The sequence below is a fragment of the Thunnus thynnus genome, chromosome 6 (genome assembly GCF_963924715.1).
Source record: "Thunnus thynnus chromosome 6, fThuThy2.1, whole genome shotgun sequence".
Lineage (NCBI taxonomy): Eukaryota > Metazoa > Chordata > Actinopteri > Scombriformes > Scombridae > Thunnus > Thunnus thynnus.
The window spans coordinates 5,411,813-5,435,616 of record NC_089522.1 but is presented as its reverse complement, the minus strand read 5'-3'; the positions used below and the strand labels follow the sequence as shown (position 1 = coordinate 5,435,616).

The window sequence follows — 23,804 nt, the reverse complement described above, 5'->3', positions numbered from 1 at the left end:
TCATCCTTCATTTTTTCTCTGTACAAATGTCATCATTGATTTGATTTGATCTGATTTATTTTGATCTCTTTTAGCTCATTGGCTAATCCTCCAAGAGTCCACATATTTCATTTCATTTAAAAACCAATGCCAGTTAAAGGTGCCTGGTGCAACTACCACAACAGGGCTAAGTTGCTCGATAGACTCTTTTCTTCTGTAGTTCCCCAGTGGTGGAACGAGTTACCAAATTCTATTCAATCTGCAGAGTCCCTCTCAATCTATAAGAAAAGACTAAAGACCCAGCTCTTTTGTGAACACCTCTGCACTTGATGAACTGAAGGTAGAGAAAAAACAAAAAAAACATCTGCTCCTATGCAATCTATGCACATTATGCATTGCCTCTATGCAACGTCTGTTGGCTTCTACGTCCTATCGGACTCAAACTTAGCTTCATAGCACTTACTCATGTTGTTCTCTCTTGATTAGATCCCTGCTTGTGTTATATCAGCTCTCAGATGTACTTCGCTTTGGATAAAAGTGTCTGCTAAATGAAAATTTGTAATTGTAATTTCACATTTACTAATTACATTTTAATTATAGAAGCCATAAACAGAGTTTCCTATTCTTTTTCACTAGTGGGTTGCGACCATCAAGGGTATGATCTTAATCCCCCACAAAATTCACAAGCAGACATTAGTAAGAACTGCACTAATCAGATCAACATTGTGCTGAAAGTACTAAAATAAGTCAAGGAGAAAGATAAAAAAAAAAAGGAGGAGCTATCATACATTTAAAAAAAATGTGATAAATAACTTTTAATCTAGCACCATCATCTGGTCAAAAGTTTGACCTGATTGTTAATGATTAATAATTAATGGCATTCAGCCTCAGCTACTTTGAGTTCAGCACTAATTAGCATATGTTAACATACTAACATGTTAAACTAACATGGTGACCATGGTACAAATGACCTGCTAAACAACAGCATGTTAGCATTGTCAATTCAAGCATGTTAACTCTCTGATGTTAGCATTGAGCTCAAAGCACTGCTGTGCCTATGCAGCCTCACAGAGCAGCTAACGTGGCGAAAGACTCATATTCATTAGTGGGCTGCAACATTTGAGTGTGTGATAGCAAAAGGAGCTTCATTTCCCAGAAAATTCACAAACAGCCATTAGTAAGAAATCCAGTAATTACAGCCACAAAGTGCAAAGTGTGAAGATAAATAATAAAATAAGCTACAGAGAAAGATACAAGGCTGTTGAAGCAATGACAATGAGCAGACAACAGGGAATAAGATTAGTCAAAGCTTTACAGCTTTGACTAAAGCTGTAATTTTGTCTGATCATAATACATATACACACACACACACACACACACACACATATATATATATGTGTATATATATATATATATATATGAATGCCTTTTACCTCTTTTTCTTTTAATTATCATTATTATTATTATTATAAACAGATGTTCATACAATGGTGAGACTGGTGACTGAGTATTAATGCTGAGCAGTGGGTCAGTTAGTTACTGTGGGTGTTACTGCCTAAGGTTCTTAACATAAAAAAAGCAACCAACTTACTTAAGATAAAAGCAATGAGGTGTAATGCAATTCACAAGATGTTCACAGCATTGCTGGAGAAATAAAAAGATACTAAAGTGGTGAAACGCTATGTAAAGTCCGGATGTTCTCATTCTCTTTTCAAACTGTCTATATCAGACAGACACTATATTTCAAATATGTTTTCAGGCATTGTCACACAAATGTAAGAACTGTATGTGAGTACAAACACCAGCCACATCACGGACACACATATTACATGTCTTTATACCATGGTCTGGGTGCATATTGTCTTCTGATTGGCCAGCAGGTCTGCATTAGAACCATTTAATGCACATGTAGTTCGGCTCAGGTATACTAAAGGTATGGTATTTAATTCTAAACATTCATTTTTTCACCATTTTATTTTCTTTCCTTTCACCATTTAGATCATTTACTTTTATTTTCTAAAAGGTATTTGTCTTTATATTATATAATATATATAATATTATATAATATACAAATTGTAATGCTTTCCATTTTCTTTCCTTTTTCTGTCATTTAAATTGTTATCAAAGTGCTAAACAAATACATATAACTGTATTATTATCATTATCATTATCATTATTATTATTATTACTACCACTATATTATTGTTACTACTACTACTAACACACATGCTGTGCAACGGTGCAGAATTCACACCTAAACCAAACACAGGCATTGCTGTGTTTACTTTGACAGCTTTTCAAGTCAGGGCTCCCTCTCAAAGGCATGGTGCGAATGAGGCCTGATAGTTGAGAGAAAGGCTATTATCCTTCAAAGCCAAACACATTTAACCAGACTGAGAGGATTCACAGAGGCAAAAGGATAAATCAAATGTTATATCGCAAGCCGACAGGCACAGGAGGGGGTGAAAGGATGCATTGTTAATATGGATGGATAGAGGTTAGACTCACTTGATTTTACACATGAATGCCACACATACACTGTACACTCACAAGTGTGGGGGAGGTCTTTTCACGAGTGAGCAACCACATCATTCCCGCATCTGCACACATTGAAACATCTCTCATTCTTGAGCATCTGTCTGTATGTTTCTCCACACACACACACGGGTGTTTGCTTAGTCAAACACACACACACACACACACACACACACACACACACAAACACAGTAGGTAGCTGCCTAATAATATCCCTTTGTGATTCAACTCATTTATCCAACAATGAACAGCTAAATCATCCAGAGTTCGCTTGTAGAATATCTAATCGTCTTCCTTCACCTGACTGCACCACAGCCGGAGGACACATCATAAGCTCAGACTCATATGGCACTTTGTCGGCTGTGTGTGTCGTGTCTTTGTGTGTAAGCTCTGTTCCCATTAAAGTCTTGATTTCGTACGTTAACTGTCCAAATGATTTTTATTATTGATTGATATTCAAATGGAGGACTGTCAGGGCAGTTTGCAAAAGTCTTGCAAATTTTCTCAGACATGTTAGTGCTTTGAAGACTACTGTTTCCACTGTGTCACTTTTTCTTCATCTTTTTTTTGACAAACCACTATGGAGCTTCACCATCATTTGCATAGAGTTCATCACTTGCCGTCCCACAATGCTTTGAGAGGCAAGTCACTCGCATGCATAGATGTATTATAAAAATTGGACACCAGACTCCAAGATGGCAATGCCCACACATTAGTTTGAGTTTGGGCCTATTCTAAATTCATACTATCAGTTGTTATTCATGTAAGTACTCAAAGAGCTCAGTCACACATTTACATTAATTCTCTTTTTCCCTTTTTTTGCTCCCGTTGGTACATTATAACTAAAATAAGGTGGTGTTTTTCTCAAATGCTATAAAATACCATCAAAGTCTGTAATAAAATATGTTGTCAGTGTTCACAATGTGTTAAACTCTAGGTGAGAACAGGAGGCTCCTCATTTTTTTAATCTACTGATGGAAATTAATGGTGCAGAAAAGTTTGATCATAAAAGCCAAGAGATGAGAATGATATTACACACATTGCACAGCACTTAACAATGATTATTGTGAGATGAATAATATTATGATGAGTGAAATGAGCAGAAACTGGATGAAAAAGAGAAGACATAAAATGGAGGGGTGGAGTGACTTCTTGATTATATAGCATTATATATGAGGTGTGTCTTCTTTCTGGTGCTCTTTAAGCATTGAATTGTACCAGATCCATCGGAGTTAGAAATTTCAACAGAGAACAGAATTCTTCTCTTTGACAATCCAATCAACATACCTGCAGTGTCAGCATACTTGTGGTGTTTGCGGCTACTGCTGCTGCACAGATTTTTCTAGTTAGGCACAGTGAGCCATCTTTGTATCTACATCACGCTCAATCTGTGACCACCTTTAATACTCAAAATCCTGTAAATGAAGCAATCAAAAGTTTGACAAAGGCATCTCAGCAACAGTAGCTCCAGTAGAGCAGCTGAGCTTCTCTTTGTGTGACCATCTCTGCCCAGGAACTCAAGCAAGAGCAGCTGTAACTGTTAGTGGGGCAATACTTGCTGCAACACCACTGAATGATGTGTGGGCAGAAGTGCGACATGCTTGGAAGTTTCAACCCACAGACAGTGAGGCTGATTCTGGCCTGGAGGGTGATGGTGACTGGCAAAATCGCCCAATAATAGCCAGCACTGTCTTCACACGATATCACAGCACAGGATATCATCAGCACTGTATGTTACTGCCACATTGGGTGTGTTATGAAATGTCAGAGGAAAGTGTTCAAGTCTGGTCCATTACCATGTGTGACAATTAACTTACACACAAATTCCTTTATTTGGACAACTTGACTGAATTGGTCAAATAAACTGCAAAAAAAGGATAATGCAGTACTATATAAATCAAACAGCTCCTATATCATGCTTCCAGATACACACATTAATCTCAGATTTAAGGTGAGCACAGAGAAACTTTCCCCCTTCAGCAGATGAATGTGAAAACAAACTCTGCACATTTATCATTCTGCACAGAGAAGCTCAGCACATATTTTAGTGGAGGAGGACTTTGAGGGAGTTTTATAAAAGTATGTTTATGGTGACTTTTTGAACATTTTTTTGACTCTTGTCACCTTAGGCATGGTCCTGGATGGTGGGGGCCAGATGTTAGCTTTGGAGGAAAGGAGGCTGCAGGAAGGAGTGTGATGGTGGAGACGGTCGGTGAGGTAAGAGGAGGATCTGGTTATGGAAGGTCTTTGTAAATAAAGACAGGGAGTTTGAATTGAATCCACTTTTGGAACAGGTAACCAGTGGAGGTGTTTTAGGACCAGAGTGAGGTGGTCATAGGAGTGGGAGTGAGTGAGCAGGTGAGCAGCAGACTTTGGATGGTGTACCATTAAGAATGCTACTCAGTTGAAGTTGGAAAGGGATGGGCAGAGACTATAGGTATGTTTTTCCAGCGGAAAAAATGAAAGTTTTATGGGTGAGATTTGTATGTTGTTTGAATGAGAAGTTACCATCAAAGATCACTCCAAGTGTGCGGATGTGTGGGGAGGTGATGTTAAGGGAAAGGTTGTGCATGGTTTTGGTGAGAGCTTTCAGATTATCAGATTACGCCCTCACAACAGAGGTCTAAGCATTAATTCACCCTTTAGCCAACAGCCAACTTTCTGAGTTAAATAAAAAGGTCAACTGAAAAAATTCCCCAAATTTATTTTCTATAGCAACAAAAAGTGTACAATTCTCCTAAAGCTTCCTCAAAAAGATTATGCTCTTTACCAGAGCTGCTGAAAACCCATCTGGAATATCAGACATCTTGTTTTTGTCAGTAGCAGACATAATTACTGTCTAATACTGTGCATAATGGAAGCACACACTGTTCACTTTGTGCGCTTTCATGGTGCTTAAAAACGGGATTTGGAGCAGAGGTTGTGATGTTAGCACAGAAGTACAAAATAATAATGTGGGCTAATTAAAGCTCATCATGGTCCAAATCATCCTGTTCTTAAGGTAATGACTCATTCTGTTTTGGGTGCTGATCCTTCACAGTGCAGCAAAATGTAGCTTTAAAGTAAAGGGTATGAATGAGGCACACAGCTAAAATCACTCACAGATTCACAGCAACTGAGGGTGTCTTTAAGCCACTGATCTTTTTAAAAAAAAATCTAAATCAGGTGTCAAGTTATTACCAACATTGCATTTATGCATTTGTTCAGTTATGTTTTATGCAGCAACATTTCAAGTGAGCCATAACTCATCAGCAAAAGACCCTGTGGGAGTATTTGTTCCTTTTTTTTCCTTTTTTTTTACCGCTTATAAAGCTGGTGCAGGAAAGGACTTTCTCTATCTGCATCACCATCAGCTTTGATAAGATCAGACTCAACTAATGCATAATCTTCCTATATATGGGTTGGCTTATGAGTAGAGAATAGATCATGTTCTCACTTCATTCACATTGCTCCAGGGTGGCAATGAATACATTTCAAGAAACCAGATCAACAATTCTTTCGAGATGCATTCAAGGCAGTATCCAAATGAAACAAACTAAGGAATAACCTCCATAAAGCAGATTTTTTTTAAAAAAAAAAAATGTATAAATGAGTAAATTGAATGTTTTTTACTTTTCAGAAGACCTTGTGGTCAAAAAATGTACACATCAGGAGTAAGGATGTATGGCCTGTCTTTTTCTTTGTTCCTTTGAGTGTTTTTGTGCACTTTCCCATTTTGCATTGTATTAAAATGAAGTTTATCATTATGCCAGGGATAAATTGGGAATAACAAACTGCCATGGATTTTTCACTCAAAGTGATGCACTAATACACCACCCATGTAGCCACACTTAAGAATTAAGTAGGAAAAGGGATAATGATTATAACCTATAATTGGCAGAATGAAAATAGAAATAGAAATTACTGTGCAACGTTATATAATGATAGAATAACAATTATGATAAAAGCATTATGTGATTGTTTTATGTTATTGTGTAATGGGTATTTACACCATGTCAAATCAGATTCCTTGGTGATTTTGTGGCTGCAGTTTGTCATAAATATCAGAAACACCTTTGCATTTAATACAGTCCACTACAACACTACCTGTGAAAAGTACTTCCTCAAAATGTCCATATACTGTAACAGAGTCAACACACAAACCAGCAGTATCAACAAAAACTGCACATTCATAAGATAACTAGCCTTTATGCAGTGCCATTTGCATTGCATTGAAAAGGTTCTTGTATTTTTCACATTTTGTTCATTATACTAACTAAAAGTATTTTGGTAGCGCTCAGGGCCAAACACACAATCACTACAGTTAACATGTAAAACCAGAAGAACGTAGACTTGAAGCCCAAAATTATGCTTTGTGTTTCAGTTACACGCAAGAGTCGAAATCACAGTATTCATTGAAACAGAAACACTCAACTACAGTGTTATCTGTGTTATTGTTAACATGATGTTGTTTCAACACAAATGAAAAAGGTGTGAGCTGCAGCCAGATAATGGAATGTATTGGCAGGGAGAGGGAGATGACCGTCACCCCGAACCACATTGGTCCAGGTAGCCAACTTGGCCAGTCACAAATGCTAAGTCCTGTGTGTATGTATGAGAGTATTTGTTTTTTTTAAATAGCATCTGCTTAAGTTGTGTAGCAGTCCACCAGAAAAACCTCACAGTACTTCAGTGTGCCCTGAAGTCCTGGCTTAAAAGTGTTAATGTACCTTGATCCAGATCATATTCCTCCATGGTGCTGACAAAGTGAGGTCTGGAGTAAAAGTTATGTGGCCCCGGCTGCTGGAGGCCCCCAAGGCTGAAGAGACTTCGCTCATTTGTGGCACAGCAGGAAAAGGCCCTCCGGCTTGGGATGCAGGGGTAACGTGTCCAGCTTTTCATCTCCAGGTCAAAAGCTTCCAGTGCCGTCACCGGCATCTTTCCCTGACGACCACCTGGAGAAGCCAAGAGAACCAAAAACATATTTATGGTGATATCAAGGCTTTGCATGTCCACAGAGCCTATTTATTTGTTAAGGTCTACTTGGAATATGATGCTATAAAAACTGCTGTAAATACAAGCAGAACGTTTAGGTATTTAATAAATCCATGCAGATATTTCAAGCCACACAAAAAATATACTCTGGATTATTATTATCCATGCCAGCTCATAAATGTGACAATTATGCATTCTAACATTTCCAGGCATATTAGCATGTGCATGTCATGAGTGTGTGACAAATGGCAAATACAAATTTTTCGAATGACACTGTTTGTCCTTGTTTTCCATTTCCTATTTCTTTTCATTGCTTTTTATTCCCTGCTTCTGTCACAAAGTTTGCTTGGCATTTATCGAAATCTGGCACGCGTGCAGACCAGCACTGGGACCACATTTCATTTTGGACTGAACAAGGATTGGTAAAGTGGTGAGGAAGAGGATGTAGCGGGCAGTAAGAATGTGCAAAAAAAGAATAAAGGGAAAAAGGGAGGAGAGGTTGAGGCAGTGATGGACAATGTCAGAGGGATGTTGAGGTGTTGAAAAATGTTAATGAAAAAGGACAAAGAGGGAGAGGGGAAGGAGAAATTGAAGGAGGAGAGTGAAGGAAATATTCAGAGAAAAATACAGATACAAAGAAGGGAAATAAGACAAGAAAATGAGATAATGGTACAGAGAAATTCTGTACCATTATCTAGGGAAGAGAAGAGAATGTGGAAGAGGGTCAACTAGAGTGGGCAGAGTGGCATGGAGATCGATAGCAACAGCGAGACAAAGAGTCGAACTGAGTGGGAAGGGTTTGAATCAGAGAGGTGAGATAGAGAAAGAAATTTTGAGTATAAAAACCTGTTGATTACAGTAGAAATGTTGAGTATAGGGAGGCATTAAAAATAGACATTAAAACAAAATTCATATATGCAGTATATATACTGTAGGCCTATATCATTTTCTGTGCGATTATAGTACAAATTCAGCTTGAGTGTTATTGCAACTCCCAACAACCAGAGCAAATGAATGAGTCATCTAATTTATATAATTGACAAGACTGACAGAGAATAACAAAAATATTCATATTGAAGAAAAGCCAATACACATTTATATTCAAATTATAATATTATGTATCTGAAAACTCAGAGACGTGCTCTCCATTTTAAACTTTTAAGTTGGCTGTAAACTGATTGGAGGCTCTTTAAATGAATAGTTTGACATTTTGAGGAAAATGTTAAATGAGAAGACCGATACCACTCTCAGACATTAGAATGGTATTAATCTTCTTTTTGGAAGTGCTAGCAGCATAGCTCTATGGCAATGTTGGTCTTTTGGCTGCAAAGTCAATCCACCACTTTGGTCCAGAGTGAATGATTTCCCCTGATTTTTCTGCAAAACAATCCACAGTTCAAAGTTCTTAGAATCCCGTGAAATATCTCTGGGTCTCTTTGGTAGCTTGGCACAAAATTGAGTATGGTCATTCATCGTTCTAAGATGACAAACCCTTATGACTTTGGAGATTCCTTGACATTTCCTCTTGCACCATCAAGGTCAAATGTTTAATCTGTCCAGTAGGTTTATGACCATCAGCCTCAGCTGTACTTTGTGTTTGGTGTTAATTAGCAAAGGTTAATATGCCAACATGCTAAACTAAGATGGTGAACATGGTAAACATTATACCTGCTTGACATCAGCATGTTAGCATTGTCAATGTCAGCATGTTGTCATTTTGGCATTTAGCTCAAAGCAGCACTGTGCCTGTACAACCTCAGAGAACTGCTAGCTTGGCTGTAGTGCTATTTCTAATTGTAAATGATGTAACACAACGGAAAAACATAACATACTACTCAGCATAAAAATGCAGCTTATCACTAGAATATCAAGAATATTATTTTTTTAAAACTTCTGAAAAGGACAAAACAAAATATCACTCGGTCTCTCTCCTCCTTTACACTAGTTAACTGCAACAAATGTTACGACTTCCCAATGTATTTTTCACTTGTTTGATTTGTCGGTGTTGGTTGGATTCTTATGTACTTCTTTGCCTTGAGCTCTCCCTATTTTGGCTTAAGCTATAGCAGTCTTCAGTTGGATACCTCCCAAAATGCTCAAGAAGTAGTAAGCAGGCTAATGCTGTGTAATTCTTAAAAGGCTTTATGCTTGTTGCTACAGTAATACATCTGCTTTTCCTACTGTATATGCCCTTGCAGATGAAGGTAGTGATTACTATGCTACAAGCCTGAGGCCACACTTCTCTGATTTATCTGCTGTTAAGTGATGCATTGCTGCAGCGGTAAGAAGAACTGCAGGGAATAAGATTTGTTTGTTGTGATTTCTTATCTGTGTTTGTAGCTGCAGAAATTAAAAGCATCTAATAAAGCAATAAAGCAAGTACTGTATGTGTGTGTGTGTGTGTGTGTGTGTGCTTCACTGCCTTGTATATATGCATATCTGCATGTTTCACAGAAGAATTTTTGATCATCCTTGACTTGCTGACAGCCTCCTTTCAGATGAACTCGTGTTGTGATTACCAACCCTGACACTGCCACCAAATCCTTGATTCTAAATTTGTGTGTAGACACACGCACACACACACACACAAACAGGAATTTGAAAGCAGTATGAGGCCTGATGAGTTACATCATATGCCAGTAAGTCTGTTGTTGACTGGGAACACACAGAATTTAAATCAAAGGGGGTTCAGACACCCAGTGATTAAAACACTCCCCCACCACCAAGCGGAGCAGCAGCTGAAGAAGCAGCATGAATTTACAAGCTAGGGTAAACTTCTTCAAGTTCAGCAAGTGAGCATGAGGCATTACATTCACATGACATGACTGAGAGAGAGACATAGAGAGAAAGAGAGAGACAGATAATGGTCTGCATTTCCAGTTAGAAAACAAACATCATGAATATCACATTATTCTGTTTGCACATCACTCACAATTATGTGTGTAATGTGATATGATGTGATTTAGCTCCTGTGTATATGTGTCTTTGTTGTGTCCATGCAGGTGCACTGTAGACTAGCTATTCTTCACTGTCCGATGCATTTGCCAGGCATCATTAGCTCCAGCCTTACCAAAATGAATTAGTAGTAGTCTGCAGAGAAGTTATAGATGTTTTATTTTGGGGGGCAAACTTCTCATTTCACTGCATCATTTTAACTTTGTCCACTAAACTTCAGTCTGTCTGACTAAGATTTTCAACTAACGTCATAGTCAATGCACACATATTTCTTTCCAGCACAGCACTCTAACCTCAGAGGTCAAGCTTAACAAGGTAAGGCACATGAAAGTACTGCCTCTACTGCTAGTCATTGTGAGCGCTGTCAGGTACACAACTGAAGCCATGTAGTACACTGAACTACAATTACAACAGACACTTTTTTATTCTCTTTGTAGTGTGACAGTCCATGAGATTTTCATTTCACAGTTTAGTCCAGTCAATCTGTGGTTTGACCCAGGGAAAATTGCAATGGTAATCATTCAAGGTTTTATGTGATCCTTAGGGACATCAATATATCATATCAAAGTATACCATTATATACTTAGTGGATCAAGATAAATTCAGGGGTCAAAATTCAGGGCCTTCATGTCACAGTGTCACACAAAGAAGTGTGTATCTCTGCTTCTGAATATGCTATTTTCATATAATTTATGTTCACACATTGGTTTTCTAGGGTGTTCTTTCACATACAACCATCAGATATGACCTGTTCTGAATGTATATCTGCACTTCGGGGGTACCCTTACCTCAAAATGACCTTTTGAGGTATTTATTATCACTGAATTTTCTGCACATCCAAATTTGTCTTAGTAATATGTTTTCCCATGAAAACTATGATGCATATCAGCACAGACTGCAGTGTTTCCGCTAGGTTGAGTGGTTTGGCCTTGTGGTGGGGGGCTGATTAGCAGCCACACATTTCTTCGTTCTCTATTTCTCTGTTTAGCGTCATCAGCTTAGGCTAACCCACTGTTGCTAACTTTGAAGCTAACCCCCTTCATTTTCCAGCAGTTGGGGAAACAGACATGACTTTTCTTGGTCTTATCAAGCTGCAGAATTTATTTACTGACACACAGCGGTCTGCACTATACATTTACTGCCAGATTGACAACTTACTGCTAACTTTTTCCTCTGCTCCACTCACATTCACTGTCACTTTTCTGACACTCGCTCTCTCACTTAACCACTCACTTGCTTATGCACTGCCCTATTCCTTAAAAGGAGCTATGCTACCTGGAGTTTCCCAGGCAACGACACAGACATCACCTAGTAAATCACAGCTTTGTATGGACAGATATGTGCAGACAGCTGCATCATGTTACACTAGGCAAGCAGCTGAGTTTTCAGACAGCATTTTAGACATGATTGTTACAGACATGTGCCCACTGTCCATGGTGGAGGATGATGGCTTTAAGGCTATGATTTCCACTTTCAATCCCAAGTACAAGCTTCCTTCAAAACTCTTCTTCATGAAAAAGATAGAGAAAAAGTATGAAGGAATCAAAGGCAAGTTGAAGAAAGCCCTGCAGGAGACTGACAGCATTGCACTCACAACTGATATTTGGGCAAACGTTGCAACAGAGGCTTATCTGGGGGTGACGTGTCACTATCTTGGGGAGGATTGGGAAAGGGTGTCCCACTGCCTGACAATGATGCCCCTTGAAGAGAGACACATAGCTGCAAATAATGCAGAGTGGATTGAGGATGTAACTGCCAAATTTGACATTCCACCAGAGAAAATCAATGCTGTTGTTCACGACAATGTTGCTAATATCGTAGCAGCAGTGAAGATCTTGCAAGAAAGGCATGGATGGGCAACAGTACGATGTGCAGGGCACACCCTCAACTTGGTTGTACAAAGCTCTCTAAAGATCCACCAAGCTATCTCCAAGTGTGTGGCTGCTGTGAGATGCCTTGTTGAACATTTTAAGAAGAGTGAACAGGCATGCACCAAGTTGAAGAAGCAAAAGCAAATGGGTGCCGAGACAAACATGCTGGTGCAAGATGTATGTACAAGCTGGAACAGCACTTATCAGATGTTGTCCAGGCTGCTAGAACAAAGATGCCCAGTGACTGCTACATTCTCTGACCCAGCAGTGACTCAGAGAGGGAAACACTACCTTGATCTCAAGCCTGAACAGTGGAACCTGATTGAGGAGCTGATCCAGGACCTTGAGCCCTTTGAAGCAGCCACAGTGTTTCTGAGAGGACAGCAATATGTTACACTCCCTGCATTTCCACAGCTAGTACACAAACTTAAGAACAACATACAGAGTCCAGATCTTGAGACTGCACCACTGAGGTCATTCCAGGCTCATGTGACAGAACAGATCACAGCAATATGGCAAGGACTGACAGAGTTTACACCTGAATCTCCAAACATCACCCTGCTTGCTGCTGCTCTGGAACTATGCGTGCATAGACTCTTGTTCCAAGTTTCTGACCATGTGTTTTTGCATCCTAAATGCCACAAAGCATTCCAAGAAGAAGACAGTAAAGGCTTATGTTATACCTGAGCTGTAAATGTTGAAACTTTTAGTTCTGAAAGTTAAGTTGCACGATTTAAAGGCAGTGTTTTTGTATTATTATTATTATTATTATTATTACTGTTGTTGTTGTTGTTATTATTATGAATCTATTCTAATGTTTGCCTTAGTTTTGATACTTTTTTTAAAAAGCAATTTGAAAGTAACTTATTTTTATTTGTTTTTGTATCTCAGAAAATGTTTTCTTTAAAACCCAGAATGTATGGCACTTAAATGCACTTAATTCATCTCAGTCAACTTTATTGTCATTATTCACAGTACAAGTACAGACAGAGAAAAAATGGGTAATGATTAAAGGTTTATTTTTGATACAAAATATCGTTGTATGCATTGCATACAATGCATTTTAAAAATGAAAATATTGATTTTTCTAAAAAAGGAAACCAATTAGTTGTTCATTTTAAGAGACCTATCTTATTTTCTCTTGTATATTTACTGTTGCTCTTTAGTTAAACAAAATTGCGTTTTATCCAATTACTCGATTAAGCTAAGGAATTTTTGGTAGAATAATCGATTACTAAAATATTCTACAGCTACAGCCCTAGCTGTGACTCTGCTCTCAAACACTCTCACACTGCCATCTAAGGAATACTACATTGCATTGCCAGTTTAATTTTAAAAATTTTAATGCTCAAATTTAGCATGCAGGCTGTAGCACTGATTACTCAGGCTTAAGGTTTTTTTAAATCATTTTTTTCATTTGTTGATGGACTTTACACACATCGCTTCTTCAATGGTCAGGAATGGTAATCTCTATGGCTGCATCGCTTTTTGCCATTTCTGATATTGTAATGTTAGAGGTTAACATTAGCACATTAAATGTGAGACTCAGAAAACTTTATTGTTCATCAGACATGACAAAACTATTCCATTTTCACATGTATGTAGGCCAACGTGAGAAGGGTGAGATTTGCTAACATTAGCCAACACATTTATAAAAAGATTTCAAAAATACACATTTGAATAGTTATTTCAGCATTTGATTAGTATTAATTCTTTTACAATTTGATTTATATTTGACTCCTAAAATTCTTTCCAACAGCTCAAATTCAAACAGCAGCACATAACACTGGTTGGTGGCTAGCTAGCAAACATTAGCTAACCGCTAGCTAACATAAAGAGTGACCTAAGCAGCGAAAATGAAGACTGGTGTTATCATAGATACACACATGTCTCAGGAACAAATTATACCCTTTTTAGATGCAGATACAACCATAGGAGCAGTGTAGCACACACCTGGAGTGGAAAATTTGGCAAAAAAATTAGGTGTTGGGCTAGTAGTACACCAAATACAGGTATAAGACATTAGAATATCCTCTGAAAAACTGTTTTATTGGAAAGATTGACCTCAAAAACTTAGGAAAATACATTAAGTATGTTGGATAGGTGTACAAAGACCCTCCAATATTAACACCATTTTATTCAGACCACATCACTTTAAAATGCTGAAACGTTACTTTTGACCTTGAAAAAAAGTATGCTCCACTAAATCTGTGAAGGTATATTTTTAATATATGATGTAGGAGGGTATTAGGAACAATAAAAACTATGAAACATTACTATTGCAATTTCACCTGGGTTGGGCCCTTTTTTGGGTTTGATTTACTGGACAAGTTGGAAGTAGCCAGAAAAACAACACTAAAATCTCACAGGTAAGACATGAGATTTGACAGGCATGATTATGAATTGAAAGTGTGAAGCTTAAGCCATTGTGTGCTCAAAGTCTTCTATGAACAGAGAACGTAACTGTATTCATACATTCCTAAAATCCTCCAAACAAGTCTGGAAAGTTTAGAATCATATGTCTTTATGGGTGTCTATATAACTATGAAGTTGATGGATAGAGAGGAAATATCAACCTTAACAATAATTTGTTACAGTAAATAAAATTGTTGTCTAATGACTGGGGTGCATGAAAAGATTGTGAAGTAACTCAGGTCATTTGTGAATATAAATATTATGATTTGGTAAAATAAAAGAAATGCATATTGTGTATATTATGGCATGCCATCCATGAAATTGTGAGAAAACTGAATGGAAAAGTTGAGAATATGTTATGAATACTGAATAAAACTCTGAATATATGGTATGAAACTCTACATATATGGACTAAAAGTCTGAATATATGGACTAAAAGTTTCAATATCCTGAAAAAAGTCTGCATATATGGAATGAAAGTCTGAATATATGGAACAAAAGTTTTAATATATGGAATAAAAGTCTGAATATATGGAATGAAATTTTAATATATGGAATGAAAGTCACTGTTGCAAATACATAGTATATACATTAAAAACTTGCACTTTAAAAACACTCAATGACTCACTTATTTATAAGCACTGAGCTTTAGCAAATGTGTTTTATTTAATATCCTCAGATTTTCATTCAATAGAGCCAGACTGACATTCCATATTCTCAAGTTTTCCATTTTTCCATTCAATTACAAGTACTTCAAAATTACACTGGTAGAGTGTGAGTTAAATTCCACCTCTGTCGATTTTCTCAAGTTTTCAGTATCTCTATATAAACGTAGAATTTGTGTTGTCAAGTTGATGAATATGTTTGAACAATATGTTGTTCCGTCTGCTTGTGTTGCGTGCCTGTTCACAAGCCACACTGAGGACACTGCATTGAGATCTCTCAGCCTTTGCACATAAGCAAAGAGTCAATCTGTCCCTGTGGTCAAGCATGTGACAAAAAAAAACATTGATATGGAAATGACCAAAGCTCCTGTTCTCAGGATGTTATAGCTAATTGTGGTGTTGCTTGTAGCATGCAGTGAAATGGATTCATCTCTTTGCAAAATGCTGCCTCGGTGAGATAAAATGATTTTAACAATCCTTGTGTGATTCCAATTTTTCTCTCAGCATGTGTGGAAAACCAATAACAGCCACCCAAAGAGACACAAAGAGAAGAAATTTTACCTCTGATTATAGATGGAAACTGACTGGGTGACAATCATGCTCTGAAATTAAAAAAAAAACAAACAAAAACAAAACATAAAACAAAGGAGCTGCACTGAACACACATTTCCTTCTTCTTTCCTATGGAGCAGCTTTTAACTCGTCTCCTCGGACATGAGAGACACATTTTTGTCTTTCCATTAGTTCATCATTTTGCAGCTCTTAAAGTGTCAGGCAAATAAAGTTAAAGAGCTAAAAGGCTGATGGTGAAAACACTCGCATATCCCCGCACACATGGTTCAGCCTGTGTAGAAAAAGAGCAACAAAGTGAAACAGAGGGTGACCGTAAGGGTGTAAGTCAGACTCTATCAACTACATCCAAGGCTTTTATGGGGAAGGGGCAACCTTACAGTAACTATCACTTCATCCACTCTCTGTGCAGCAAAGTAGGAGTTCAAAATGATCTCATAACACTGAAGCCCCAGGACTGAGGTAATTCAAACATGTTGTACATCACCACCCAACTGTGTCCTTGAGAAAATGACTGAATACATCTGTCCTCATTCACTGCTGAGTGTCTGGATGAAAGTGCCAACAGAATCCCTAAATCGAACACTCAGGTGATGTCACAGAGACTGAGAAGAAGAAACAAATACAGGTGGTCGGAGAGGACAGTGGTTCCAAGAATGGCTGCCATTGCACCCTTCCATTTGATAATTATATATTTTCAACAACAGTTCACTACATAAAAAGACAAGGTGACATTTACATTAGCTACATTTTACACTATATTTTCGAACAACATCATAGCAGAAAAAATAAGCATCAAAATGACCATAAAAACCCTATTAATAGGGTTATGCCACTGCTAAGACACAGCTCTTGGTTACCAGTTGTCATAGTTTTTCTGGTGGACAACAGTCCAAAAAAGCTACTGTCAAAGCAAGCTAAAAAAAACCAAGCTGATACATCTTAGCCAAACCTGAGCAATGAGCTAAAATCTGACTTTACACTGAAAGCTATGGTGCTCAACGTTGAGAGAAGATGCCAACTTCCCCACACTGGAATGCTTCAAAATCACCAGATGCAATGCAAGCAACAAAAAGAATTAAATGAAAAACAGAATGATGTCATATGTTTGTCTGTTTTTTCCTTGAACAAGAGTCTACAGCTGTGCTAGCAACCAACAGCTCTGCGAGGCTGTGCGGGCACAGCTAAACGTGACCATCAGCATGCTAACGTTCTCACAGTGATAATGCTAACATGCTGATGTTTAGCAGGTAAAATGTTTATCATGGTCACCATCTTAACTTAGTGTGTTAGTATGCTAACAGTTGCTAATTAGCACTAAACAAAGTATAGCTGACGCTGATGAGAATGTCATTGGTTTTGCAGGTATTTGGTCATAAACCAAAGTATTGGACAAGACTAAAAAAAAAACCAGGATGGCGTTAGATGAAAAGTTAAGGGACCATCAAAGTCAACATCTCTGAGACATTTCACCTAAAATCTGATCAGGGTCACCAGGCAGTAGGATTCATCGTGAGAGAACCATAAATGTCTGTACAAAGATTCATGACAATCTATCTCACAGATTTCAGTCTGGACCATGCCATAAAAAAAGACTGAAGGGATGCTGCGGTTTTAAAAAGTATAGGCAACAGAAAGTGTCAGAGAACGAAACAGAAATATGAAAAGATAAAAAGACAGAAATCAGAGTGTTGAAGGTGTATGATGAAATCCCATTTCCTACCCATCATGTAGATTTTGTTTCCTTTTACGAAGGGTGTGGCTCCGTACCGCGGCGTGGGTATGGACGCCATTGGCTGCCATTGGTCTTTCTCTGCCTCATAAACCCTGACCAGGGCCTGTGGCGTGGTGTCTGCTCCCATACCCCCCAGTGCATACACCTTCCCATCTGCAGAGAGACACACAAGATGGAAACACTCTTTTAAACAGTTTATTATCATTATACTGTCTTGAAATAATAATGTGGTCAATAGACAGTTGCTCTCAAGCTTGTTGTCAGGTTAATAAGAGGTGAACTGAGGTAAAAAAGAGAGAAAGTGATGCATCACAGTGCACTTTCCCCCTGCCATTTCTGGTCCAGCTGTCATGTCCACTATCTGTCTCATCTGTCTACAGTCATATAAACAATCTACAATATTTATGCCTCAGTCTGAGAAACTTCCAGATAACCCCAAAATCACTCTCTCTCTTTTTTTTTTTTACAAGGACACATGCAAACATCCCCAACTACTGCGGTGTCATTAGAATATACAGAGCAGGAATGAATAGTGTGAGGAAAAGTGTTGAGCAAGCAAACATGATGCTGCTCAAATACCGCAGGGGGAGAAAAAAAAGATGGAGGGGGGAACTGAAAGTGAAGGAAAGAGGGAGAGAAGAAAATAAGAGGAGAGGAGTGGAGAGTAAGTAGCAGTGTTGCAGATTAACAGCCCATTAGCACTGTGAAAGTTGTGACAACTTAAATCTGAAAGAGAGAGAGGGAAACTGAGAGACACGGAGGGAGAGGAGGAAGAGAGGGAGAGGGTGAGCATCTCAGTCACCCAGACAGATGACACATCCACAGAGCTGTGGCTTAAATTGTGAAGAATAAAGCAATAATAAATCTGTCACTCGGAATACAGCTCAACACAAGTGTGATCACTACGCAGTTCAGCAGTTATGACTGAGTAAATCCTATTTTACTGTTGTACATAAAATAAGTGGCACAGCAAGGAGACTTTCAATGCAGAAAGCTTGTCGCAATGCACACATATGGAGAGGTGGGTCGAGGCAGGAATGGAGGAAATTATATAAAGTATATCTCCTCAGCTCCTAAAACCTTTTATTCTCCAGATCACCTGAGAGCTCAGTGAGCTGAGCAGACCTCTCACACTGTAACTGCAAAGGGCCACACTTACCACAAATTTGTAACTGCTGTAATGAGCAATGTGGATGGTTCTGTAATGAGCTTTCTATAAATAGTAACTTTTAAATTGTAAATCCCATTCTATTAAGCCTGGTTTGTATTTTCACCAGTGTGGCATCATAGTCATTGTAATGACTTTAAATTTTTTTATTTAAACAATATAAAGTCTTAAATTTGAATTAAATTAAATTAAATTAAATTAAATTTAGCAGAGCGCCAGTATTTTGGAAGAGCTCAGAGCTCAACACTCAGTCACCATAGTTATGCGTGTAGAACAGAAGTGTGAAAATACACTTTGGGTTGCTTTTATAGAAGCATATCTGATCTGTCAGACACATGTGAGACGGTCGAATGAAAAATATGACTGAAACGTTTTCTGTGTAGACACATGCGTTGGAGTCTATAGCCACGCTAGCTGTAATGCTCACTGTAAAGACAATCTAACTATTTTTATTGATTTATTTAAAGATATAAATAAAAGAGTATATAACTGATATATATACAACTTATAGAACTGACATAGCCTGCACACAATACAAACAAAAAGAAGATGAAGAAGAAAAAACAACAAATAATAGTAATTAAACAATGGACATAACTGAACAACTCATCATTTTTTGAGAGCTGGCCTTGGTTTACCAAATTTTCTCATAATCATTTTGGTTTCCTTGCCTATTTGCAATTATCCCATTTAGAATAAAATGCTGTCTGACAAATAAACAAAGAGCCACAAATGTCAAACTCTTTCCTCTTCACCCCCCCCCCCACTTGGTGCAGACCATGAATGTCTGCACCAAGTGAAACGCATCACAAATGACAACCTTCTGGTGTTGCTAGAGGAAAAGTCAGAGTATCATCAAATTCATTAGGATTCATCCTCTGGGCACCATGATTACTTGTACCTAAGTTCATTGTAATCCTTTTACCAGTTTATGTGATATTACAGTCTGGATCAAAGTAGTGGACCTGCCAACCAGCTGACACTGCCGTCCCTACAGCCAACCTGCTAGCATGACTCTAAAACCCTTTTATATACTGAACATAGTTATATATTAGAAGGATTTTGTAGCTTATTGGTGTTGCGCTTCATTCCAAGCAATGAAGAAGACAGCTATAGTGAGAAAGGCATCATTATAATTTTATAGGTGTCATTCTAAATGTCAGTGGGTCTTAACAAGTATATAATGTAATTACTACTCTGTTAAAGTTGCGTTACACAACATATGGTCAAATTAAGGGTTATAAGGAAATGATGAGGTGAATAACAGGGAATGGGAGCCTCTCGTGTGTATGTGTGTGTGTGTGTGTCTGCATCACAGTGATGGGCAGCAATGTCGGCAAAGAAGTATTTTGAATGGACCTGAGTTATTTTTTTATCTTCTATTAACTACCTTTCAAGTCATTTTCATTATTTTGCACTTCACAGCTTGTCTGATGAACAAATCTGAACAATGAGAAATTATTTCACTGCTGGTGTGAAATTTGAAAGCATGTTGCAGTTCTGGCCACACCCCAATCCGTGATGTCACAGCATGTGTTTTGCCTCTGACAGTGGATGGTAACACCTGCTACAACATCAACAACAATAAACTGATGCACTGATACCGGAGAAATAAGGTGAAACTCTCTCCCTCACTCTGTGTGTGTCAAAGGGAAAATAGAAAAGAGCTTTGTGTATGTGTGTACCTGTTTAATGCATATGTCACATGCAGGATGTGCCTCTGTGTGTAAATCAATTCAAAGTGGCACAAAGAAAATAACCGTCAAAACGTCTGTCAGACTAAATTGCTTTTACTTGAGCTTTTACACTTCCAAAAGCTCCTTTGTCACAGCAGTATGACAATCGTTTCCATGTACAATGAAATAAGAGCCTGTTTTCACTGAGATTAAATGTGGAAAAAAAAAAAAAAAAATCTAAAAAAAAATAAATCATTTACATGCCCAGAGGAGAACTTGGATATCTAAAGTTTCCTTTTATGTGCCTTCTCTGGGGAAAGCTCAGCTTTTATCAGACATTAAATCGAGAGATGTGCCATATTCCAAGACTTTTATCATACATTTGACCAGCTATATTCAGGGAAGAGACAGAATACATTATATAACTCAGTAGCACTGTGCATCATTTTCATTCACATAGTTCATTTTCTCAGCTCATCTCCTCTACAGTATATCAACCCAAGCTTTTCACCCACTCTTTGCCAGATAATTGTCTCTACTATTGTGGTAGTTTACGTCTCCGGAGCTTACTCTGTGTATTTTAAGAACTATCCCTAATCCTCTGTTTAAGCCTGTGATTAATATGTTTATTTTGTGTACCTAAGGATCATCTCCAGCCTGCCTTCCTGCTGGCCAACTGACCTGCCTACTCGCTTGCCAGCTCCCCAGCCATACCCACACTACCTCTGCTAGCCACGCTGCCACTTGCTATTTCTCACCAACCCCCTGCCTGCTCCAGCCACATTACCACCGCCACTCCATCCCCACTCAATTCACCTGATATAAACCTTCTAAACTTCATCAGCTTCCTTGTCTGTGTCCAGCACTGGGTCTGCTAACACAAGACCTTAACATCATGATCAAAAGAAACCACCATCGAGTGCAATTAAAATGACTAGAAATCTGCTCAAGTAAGTAAAACATTTGCATTGTAGTTTCCATCTAATGATCAGAGTTGACTTTCTGATGGAGGAGGTTGCAGCTGACAGAACATGATTTTGGATTTGGTGGGAAAAAAAAGGATTGTCTTTTGGAGAACCAGGTGGCTGATTTGGAGCAGTACACACGGATAACAACATCATACTCACTGGGTTGGAGACTAAACAGTCACCCCCGGACGATGTTGAAAGGCAGAGAATTCAGCAAGCCAGACTCAAACTCTGTGGGGCAACAGGTGACTGCTTTCCTGCAGTCTAAGGGAACTGAAGTGGACAGTAACAAAGTCGAGGCAAGTAACCCTCTCCCTTGGAGAAACAAGCCAGCCATAATAATAAGGTTTGCGAACAGAAAGTATAAAACTGCACTGCTAAGCAAGTAAAAAAGCTGAAGGGATCAGAGGTCTGCTTAAATGAACACTTGACAAAAAGGAATGCGGACATCGCCAGAAAGGCTTGCTTCCTGCAAAAGCAGAGGAAGATCCAATCCACATGGACAGCAAACTGCAAAGTGTTCATAAAAACTGAACAGAACTCCAAAAGAGGCTATAAAGTACTGGTCGTCAGAGACATGGGGCCCTATCTTAAGCCCGGGGCAAAGCGGCACCAAGCACAGTGCAAGTGTCTTTGCTATTTTAAGACCGACGCAGTTGTCATTTTCCCATCCAGCGCCCACGTTGTTAAAATAGCAAAGAAACTTGCGCCCTTCAGTGCGCCCATGGGTGTGTTGGTCTTAAAATGAGGTGTGGTCAGGTGCATTGTTGGCGTTATTTTGAGGCAGCAGAGAGCGATTGTGCTATTGACCAACAAAAACCTAGTCTCAAGTCAATGGCGCAATGTTTCGCTGTTATTTTAAGGGCGCATTATCAAGACAGTAATGTGCACCTACACAGGCGGGTGCAAAACATACACTCTGCTTGTCACACACACAGGACACGCAGCAGCGCACAAACATGTAAAAGGTAACAAATAAAAGGATTACAATATGAAATTATTATTGTGTATATTAACATATTTTAAAAAATACATGTCATAACGCTTAGTCATAATATTTATCAGAATTAACTAATCGCAGTAATGACATTTGACCACATTGTGACAATACACGTAGGTATTTAAACAGGCAGATCAGACACAGATCGACTTTCCTGTTACATCAGCACATGAGGAGCACATGAGGAAATAAATGAGGTGAAAACAACGATTAAACTATAGAAGGAAATAAATCTGCACAGCTTCTAGCTGCTGCCAGCAGCAGGATCAGCATCTTGGAGAGCTGATCAAGTCCTGATAACTGTGTTGATGATTCTTTACATGATTAAAATTAATTATTTAATTTTTGAACAATATTTAACAAATATTCTTTAACATTTTTGAGATTACAGTGATACAGCTTTCCATACTTTCAGCAATTAAAACCCCACTGATTTGACCTGTTACTCCATGACTGAACAAAACGATTTTAAAGAAACCAAAAGTGTAATTAAAAAAATAAACCTTTTCAAAAACCAAACGAAGATAAATTTGCAACAAATTAATGAACAGGATCTTAAACTGGTGGTCTGTGGCTGATCACGGGAGGGTCCAGGGGCAGCAGGGGCCAGTGTGCTCGTTATGGATCGTGCGCTTTCCCTTTGCACACGAGCAGATCCGTTGCCTCTGCAGAGAAGCGTTCCTTCTTACTACTTGGCAAATGTGCCATCATAATAGCAATCTGCCAAGGTGCAAGCACACCTGGCTCTTAAAGGGAATGGGAGATGACACTGTGATTGGTTTATTGCATGTTACACCGAAAACACACCCATGATTAATTAGGAGACTATGGACAACCCACTTGGAACCATGCGCCTGGCGCATCGACCATTTTTCTGCCATTAAAATAGCAAAAGTGGATTTGGACACACCCTAAATGCAATTGCGCCAAGCGCTTCAGACCGTGCGTTTTAGATCGTTAAAATAGGGCCCATGGAGGAATTGGACAAATAGGAGCGAGGCCAAAAGAACAACACAACAAGGTAATGAATAAACTCAGAGTGACTAAATAAACACACTACATAACCATGAGCATACATAACTAAGTCCTGACAGAAGTCGTTCATCTCTGTCTGGAGATAAGGATGAACAGCAAATATCAAGGATTACAGAAATGGGTTTGAAAACTTTCATATATACAGAACATAAATCACAAGATATGAAAAATGATATTGATCCGGAAAATAATTTCTTTGACAATATCAACAACAGCTGCTGTTATTACACAGATGATCAGTTTAATGTGATGGTTAAG

General features: G+C 38.4%; 1 protein-coding gene across 1 annotated transcript in view; it reads right to left on the bottom strand.

Moving 5' to 3' along the window:
* The window catches only part of LOC137184063 (kelch domain-containing protein 8B-like), a 225,932-nt gene that overhangs the window by 59,575 nt on the left and 142,553 nt on the right, over positions 1–23,804 (bottom strand). Inside the window, exons 3-4 of the mRNA XM_067591386.1 lie at positions 17,688–17,852; positions 7,224–7,448 (exon numbers count right to left, since the gene is read on the bottom strand). Coding sequence (XP_067447487.1) covers positions 7,224–7,448; positions 17,688–17,852 — 390 coding nt within the window. The remainder of the gene's footprint in view (positions 1–7,223; positions 7,449–17,687; positions 17,853–23,804) is intronic.